This window comes from Manduca sexta, chromosome 15 (assembly GCF_014839805.1).
Source record: "Manduca sexta isolate Smith_Timp_Sample1 chromosome 15, JHU_Msex_v1.0, whole genome shotgun sequence".
NCBI lineage: Eukaryota > Metazoa > Arthropoda > Insecta > Lepidoptera > Sphingidae > Manduca > Manduca sexta.
The window spans coordinates 12,649,790-12,657,101 of NC_051129.1; the positions used below are offsets into that span (position 1 = coordinate 12,649,790).

General features: G+C 59.5%; 1 protein-coding gene across 1 annotated transcript; it reads left to right on the forward strand.

Moving 5' to 3' along the window:
- The first annotated feature begins 1,153 nt into the window (after window positions 1–1,153).
- LOC115450200 lies at window positions 1,154–5,140 on the forward strand. Its single transcript, XM_037438986.1, has 3 exons — window positions 1,154–3,250; window positions 3,292–3,684; window positions 3,806–5,140. Exons 1-3 carry the CDS (start codon window positions 1,154–1,156, stop codon window positions 5,138–5,140), a joined length of 3,825 nt encoding a protein of 1,274 aa, XP_037294883.1.
- Window positions 5,141–7,312: the final 2,172 nt, after the last annotated feature.

Consider the following 7,312-nt stretch of genomic DNA (forward strand, 5'->3'; position numbering starts at 1 on the left):
TATTTCAGAAATTGCTTTGGTGCCTGACCTCTTGCGCCATAGATTAAAGATAAAACAGATGTGACTTTAGTTGGCTTTATTTAACTATATTTGAAGCCGAGATCCTTGTTTTATGGCTTTTAACTGTACGCTTTTAGATGCCCATTGATATGAGCTGATGCTTGGAAACTAAAGCATAAGTAAAAATTGTTTTGATTCAGTGAATACTTTTGTATGTGGTAAGTGATGTGATGTCGCTAAGGATAGTTGTGACTGCCTTGGTGACGTAGTTGTATTATACACGGAATGAGTACAATTACCGCACTGAGGTCCTGGGTTCGAATCCCGGGTCGGGACAAAATAATTATGATTGGGTTTTTCCATCTTAAAATTACTCAGTCGCAGCTTGGATTCAAGATGTTGGTGGTGTGATACCCCCGTGTTCGGAAAGCACGTAAGGCCGCAGGTCCTGGGGTGCAACGCAGAAAACCTCCACGCGTGTCCGATTGCTGTCGGTCCCTTACGGATACGTCCGGGGGGAAGGTCAGTCGTCGGGCCGGTGCACCCTGGGCACAGTCAATAATTTCTCCGCGGGGGGCGGGAAAGGAGGGATTGTTGGCTGTGGCTAACTTTCTGCCGGGTGGGGCTGGGGGGATAGCCCCTGATGGCCTCCCCATATGGCGCTCTGCGCTAGCAGAGTCCATGATGGGAGGCAGGGAGGAGTACGACCACGTGGTCGAGTGGGTGTGGTCGATGCGGTCCTTGCGGCACTACTGCCGCAGAGACCGCACCAGTAGAAGTCGCTTGCCCCTGAAATAAGGGGTAAGCGAGGGAGTAGTAGCGGGCTCGGTGTTCACTAACCCTGTCACCGGGCTGGCGAAAGGGGGAGTGGTCCCTCTTTCGCCGCCGCCAAAATCTCGTAACCCCAAACATGATCAAGTGTCTCTGGCGTAAGCGTCAGACACACTTGATCTACGGGGACCGAGGGTTCACTGGCTTAACTGCCTGGACCGCGAGGAAGAAATCCTCTATAAAAAAATTACCCCAAATCCCCAAGCGGCGGCGCACCGTGAGGGGGGTTGTAAGCTTGGCTAATGGGTAGCTTGATTTAGTCGCTAGTGCGAACCACAGTATTTTGAGCCAGTACACAAAGTTTTTACTCGTGGGAACAAAAATGGAATCACAAATAAAAACCAAAGACGCACAGGGGGAGGAGAAAGAAGGAGCCGGGAGCAATAGGTGCCGAGGAGGCCCACGTCCCGTAGGGGACAAACAGTCCGCCGAGGAATCGCGCGGGCGAACTCCCAAGGTGGGGGAACGTCCGCGTGATGAAGTCGCGGCCGAAGAGCGAACGCGGGGTGCTGGGTCAGACTCTGACTCAGCATCCAGCATGGTTAGCGGATGGAGCTCAGTCGTGGGCCCCAGATCTATGGAGATCAAGACGGCAGCGGCGGAGTCATTCCGGAAGCGGATCAGGTGCAGGATCGGGGATACGTCCTCCGAGGGCGGCGGGGCAAAGGCCTCGTGCGTCGCTCCCCGGAAACGGGGCGGATCCCACTCCGCGTCTCACGGAGCGAAGGTAAAGGGTCGGGCCCTCAAAGAAGCGAGGGACAGCGGGAAGCTCGCCGAGGAGGGGCGGCACCCGATCGCCGCACGACCTCAAAAGGCCGAGAAGAAAAGGGCCAAATTTGAGGAGGTCGTGATGGCGGCGATTGCGAGTGTCCGCCAAAAGAAATTGCGGTCCTCGAAAGAGAAGGCTGCGCAAGAGGCCGCGGCCTCCATTATGGCGGCAGCAGCGGCCACCTTCTTGGAGTCGGAACCCGAGTCGGGTAACGAGGGGATGAGGGCCGATATCGCCCGGCTATCGACGGAGGTTGAGCGTCTCTCTAGGGAGAACGCGGAACTCAAGTCCAGCCGGGCCTCAGCCCTCGTTCAGTCCTCTCGTCCTGTAGAGACGCCTCCAGAGGTGAGTGCGGTGCAGCCGGCGGACAGGCAACAACTCCTGAGCCTGATACGAGAGGGCATCCGCCAGGAGATCGGTGCCCTCTCTGCCCGGTTTGCGGTTCTGGAGGGCATTGTCCTACGGCCACCTCTGGCGGGCTCCAAGAAGGCTGCGTCCTACGCGGCCGCCGCGGCTCCGCAACCCACGCCGGGGACGTCCGGCCCGACGAGCCAAAGCTCAGGGCCATCCACGAGGCCAACGAAGCCGTCGTCGCCTCCGCCGCCTCCGCCTCCGGCCTCCCAGAGGACGCTCGCAGCCGATAAGCCCAAAAAGGCGAAGGCTGCGCGGAAAAGCAACGAAGCCGGCGGAGCTGACAGAGACGGCTCCCCACCTACTCTCTTGCCTGCTGATGATGCCGGCTGGACAGTGGTGGGGGCCAAAGAGAGACCCGACGCACGGAGCGGCGGAAGGCGCAGCGGCAGCGCGCCAAGGAGAGAGCGTCGCCAATATGCTTCGCGCCCCGAAGTCCGCAGCTGTAGTCGTCACACTACAGCCGGAAGCGGTAAAGAAGGGCGTGACGTACGCGGACCTCCTTTCCAAGGCAAAGGGGTTAATCAACCCCGCGGAGCTTTGGGATTGCTGGGGGTTGCGGTTAAGAGTAACCGCAACCGGAGCCCGAAACTCGAGCTCCCGGGAGCCAGCAGTGGCCCGGCCGCGGACGCCCTAGCTGCAAAGCTACGGGCGGCGTTTGATGCGGCCGAGGCTAGAGTGTCCAGACCCGTAAAGAGCGTAAGCTTGCGCATATCGGGTCTGGATGACTCCGTCACGGTGGAGGAAGTGGTGGCCGCCATTGTCGGGACTACGGGATGCTCAGCTGAAGACCTGAAGCCGGGAACCCTACGTCCCGACTATGCGGGTATGCTGGCCATCACGGTCAGCTGCCCCGTGACGGCGGCCAAAGTGGTGGCTGAGGGCCGGAGGCTTTTGGTGGGCTGGGTGTCGGCGCAGGTTAAGCTGCTCGAGCCCCAGCCTCTGAGGTGTTACCGATGTCAGACCGGACATCACGTCGGGGTAAGGTGCACCTCGGAGGTCGACCGCAGCGCGTTGTGCTTCCGCTGCGGTCAGCCCGGTCATAAAATCGGCTCGTGCATCGCCGACAAGCCGCACTGCTTAGCCTGTGCGGCGGTTGGCAAGCCAGCCGAACACCGGGCGGGGAGTAGAGCCTGCGCCGCTCCCGCCAATACCGGGGGCAAACGCCGGCCCACGGCCTCCACTGCCGCTTCCGCCGCGGCTCCCGCTAGCGCTGCCGCTGCTACTTCTGGAGAGAGCGCAATGGAATGCCATTAATGGCCCCATTGCGCTTTCTCCAGGCGAACATCAACCACTGCGCCAGAGCTCAGGATCTCTTGCTCCAGAGCATGGCGCGGTGGTCGATTAATATCGCCGTGGTCTCCGAGCCGTACTTTGTCCCGCCCAGGAATGACTGGGTGGAGGACCTGAGCGGCTCGGTGGCCATCATCGCGTCGGCCGCCGCCGGTACCCTGACCCACGAGCGGGTGAAGAGGGGCCAGGGTTGTGTCGCAGCTCGGTTCGGAGGGATAGTCGTAGTGGGGTGCTACTTCTCTCCGAGCCGAACTCTCGCCGAATTCCATAACTCCCTCAGGGAGCTGAGTGACGTCGTCGTCGAGTACGGTTCGCTTCCCGTCGTCGTGCTGGGGGACTTCAACGCCAAGAGCCAGGCTTGGGGTTCCCGGTACACGGATGTACGGGGGCGAATGGTTGAGACTGGGCCTTGGAGGTTGGCCTGGACGTCCTCAACAGGGGTTCCGTCGCCACGTGTGTGCGGATGCGGGGTGAGTCCGTGGTGGACATTTCGTTTGCCAGCCCCGCATTGTCGCAGCATGTTGTCGACTGGCGAGTAATGGAGGCGGTGGAGACGCTGTCGGACCACCGGTATATCCGGTTCGACGTCTCCACCGATCCCTCAAGCGCGCCAGTCCGACGGGCCCCAAGTGGTCCACGTTGGGCGTTGAGACAGCTGGACAGGAGCTCCTCCTGGAAGCCTCCATCGTCCAGTCCTGGGTGCAAGCACCGGTCAGGCCGGACGATGTGAATAACGAGGCCGACTGGTTCCGGGAAGCTATGTCCTCTGTCTGCGACTCGGCAATGCCCCGAGTCCGCCGAAGCCAAGCGCGGCGCAAGGTGTACTGGTGGTCGCGGGAGCTGGCATCGCTGCAGGCGGCGTGCTATGCCGCGCGACGCCGGTACACCAGGTACCGCCAAATCCGCATCCGGCCTGTGGATGCGGTGGCTCGAGAGGCGGAGCTATACCAGGGGTACAGAGACGCAAAAGACGCTCTCTCGGGCGCGATTCTAGAGTCTAAGAATCGCGCCCACCAGGAGTTGCTGGAGTCTCTTGACGCAGACCCGTGGGGACGTCCTTACAAAATGGTGCGGAGCAAGCTCCGCATCTGGGCGCCCCCACTGACGCAGAGTCTCCGGCAGGAACTGGTCGAGGGCGTCGTTGGCGCTCTGTTCCCTGCACTAGGGGAGCACGCTCCTCCGCCCATGGCTCCGCCTTCGGCGGCGCCCGGCATGGACCACGACGACGACGTCACTGTTCCCGCGGTGACCGGGGTAGACTTGAGGGTGGCGGTGGCCAAGATGAAGGCCAAGAACACCGCCCCAGGGCCCGACGGCTTGCCTGGAAAAGCCTGGGTCCTGGCCTTGGGGGCTCTCGGGCCTCGACTTCAGAGGTTCCTCACGGCATGTTTGGAGAGGGGCCAGTTTCCACTTCGTTGGAAGACGGGGAAACTGGTCCTCATCGCGAAGCATGGGCGCCCCGCGGACAGTCCGTCCGCATACCGGCCCATCGTCCTGCTCGACGAGGTGGGCAAGCTCTTCGAAAGAGTTATTTCAGACCGCCTCGTCGAGCACCTGACGAGGGTTGGGCCGGATCTTGCGGACAGCCAATTTGGCTTCCGCAGAGGGCGCTCTACTGTGGATGCCATCATGCGCGTGAGGTCTCTCGCGACGGGGGATGCTGTTTCCCGGGGTAGGGTCGTCTTGGCGGTGTCGCTTGACATCGCCAATGCCTTTAATACCCTGCCCTGGAATTGTATCAGGGAGACACTCCGGTATCACCGGGTGCCGGCCTACCTCCGTCGCGTTGTCGGGGCCTACTTGACGGATAGGGCCGTCATTTACCCCGGTCGCTAAGGGGAATGGATCAGGCGAGAGATGTCGTGCGGTGTTCCCCAGGGTTCGGTTCTGGGGCCGCTCTTGTGGAACATCGGATACGACTGGGTGCTGCGCACCGACCTCCCGAGCGGCGTCAGCGTGGTATGCTACGCTGACGACACGCTAGTTTTGGCTCACGGGGGGTCGCATCAGGCGGCGGTCGACGCGGCTACAATTGGGGTTGCGACAGTCGTTGAGAGAATCCGGCAACTGGGACTCGAGGTGGCGCTGCACAAATCCGAGGCCATGTGCTTTCATGGCCGGGGGAACGCGCCACCTCCGGGTCTCCAGATCACGGCAGGAGGGGTTCACATCGGCGTCGGGTCGACGATGAAGTACCTGGGACTCGTCCTCGACAGCCGGTGGAACTTCAAGGAGCACATCCGCCTTTTGGCTCCCAGGTTGGTAAAATTCACCTGCATAATGCGGCGTCTTTTGCCAAACCTGGGGGGGCCAAATGCTCCCTGCCGGCGGCTCTACGCAGGAGTCGTGCGGTCCATGGCCCTGTACGGTGCCCCCGTATGGTCCGCAGCTGTGGCGCGGCGGCAAGGCCGCTTTCTGAACGCGCCACAAAGAGCGATGGCCATACGGCTGATACGGGGATACCGCACGATCTCCTGCGAGGCGGCGGGCCTCCTTGCCGGACTACCGCCACGGGGTCTCGAGGCGAAGGTCCTTGCGTCACTGTATGTGTGGCGCGGGGAGGCGCAGAGCCGGGGCGTAGCTCCGCTACCGCGACAAATTGCCGCGCGGCGGACGGAGCTCCGGCAGAACCTCATGGCAGAATGGCGACAACGACTGTCGCAACCCTTGGCTGGGCACGCCACGATAGCGGCGGTAAGTCCCCTCTTCGAGGTGTGGCTGACGAGACGTCACGGCGTCCTCTCATTCCGGACGACGCAGGTACTGACCGGTCACGGCTGCTTCGGCAGGTACCTGTATCGGATCCGGGTGGAGGATACGCCCGCGTGTTTTTACTGTGCGGATCGGCCGGAGGACACGGTGGAGCATACGGTGGAGGTGTGCCCAGCTTGGGCTGAGCACCGCCGTGTTCTCACAACGGCCATCGGTGGCGGAGACCTCTCGCGTCGGCGCCTGGTAGAAGCCATGCTCCGGGGCGAGAGAGAGTGGGACGCAGTCACCTCCTTCTGCGAGGACGTGATGCTCGCAAAGGAGGTGACGGAGCGGACACGGCGCCAAAGCGCCCAACGTCCCATCCGCCACGGCAGACGCACAAGACGCGGGCGTCGAACGTCTGCTGAGGATCGTCGGCCTCCGTAGGCGCGGACCGTCGGGTGACGAGCATTGGGTAGCCCGTCGCCCGAAACACCCTAACGGCCCGTGTGTTCGGCGCGTAGTGTTCCACGCGCGCCTCGAAGAGCAGTGTCAGTATAATTTGCGGGGCCCTTTAGGGCCGGTGCCTGCCTAGGTCTCAATGCCACCGGATCTTGGACCTAGGCACATAGGCAAAGGATGGGAACACCGTAGGTTCTTAGTCGGTAAAATGCTTCTGACACGCCCTCCCGCCCATCCCAAGGCGGGAGATAGTCAACTGACGATTTACCTACGTAAAAAAAAAAAAAAAAAAAAAAAAATGGCCGCAGGTCCTACGCCTGATCTCTGTCAGTTCTATGAAGGAACAGAGAGTGGACCTGTGAGTTGCGCACACACTTGTGCACTATAATATCTCCTATAATAGATTAGAAAGGAATCGATCAACCGTAGCTGTCATTGTTATAACCACCCTTGCTATCAAGCAGTGCGCACTATTTTTATAACATAATTATAAGTATTGTAATACGAATTTTATCGATACATATTTTATTGCACTTGATTGACGAGGCGAGCATACCGCTCGCCTGATGGTAAGCGATACGGCCGCTCATAAATAGTAGCAACACCATATATAACATTGACTTATAAAGAAAGATATTTAGTGCTTTTTATTCCTGTAGTCCATTCACTGGTTGTTTACAACATAACAGCAGCTATTTTACTATATATAACTATTATATTCATATTATATCTTATTCGAGATGCTAATAATCCTGCTTACAAGACAGCATCATCTATTTAAAAAGCAATAATGTCGCTTCTGCAATTATCTTTTCATTTAGTGGCATTTAGGCATTGAACTGTTAAGGTAGTGGA

What these genes read in the sequence shown, in the direction of transcription:
- LOC115450200 (XM_037438986.1), top strand. Translation starts at nt 1,154, where the DNA reads ATGGAATCACAAATAAAAACCAAAGACGCACAGGGGGAGGAGAAAGAA. An exon ending in CTGCTACTTCTGGAGAGAGC is followed by an intron (nt 3,251 to 3,291) that starts GCAATGGAATGC and finishes CGCTTTCTCCAG; the next exon opens with GCGAACATCAACCACTGCGC. An exon ending in GGGGTTCCCGGTACACGGAT is followed by an intron (nt 3,685 to 3,805) that starts GTACGGGGGCGA and finishes TTCGTTTGCCAG; the next exon opens with CCCCGCATTGTCGCAGCATG.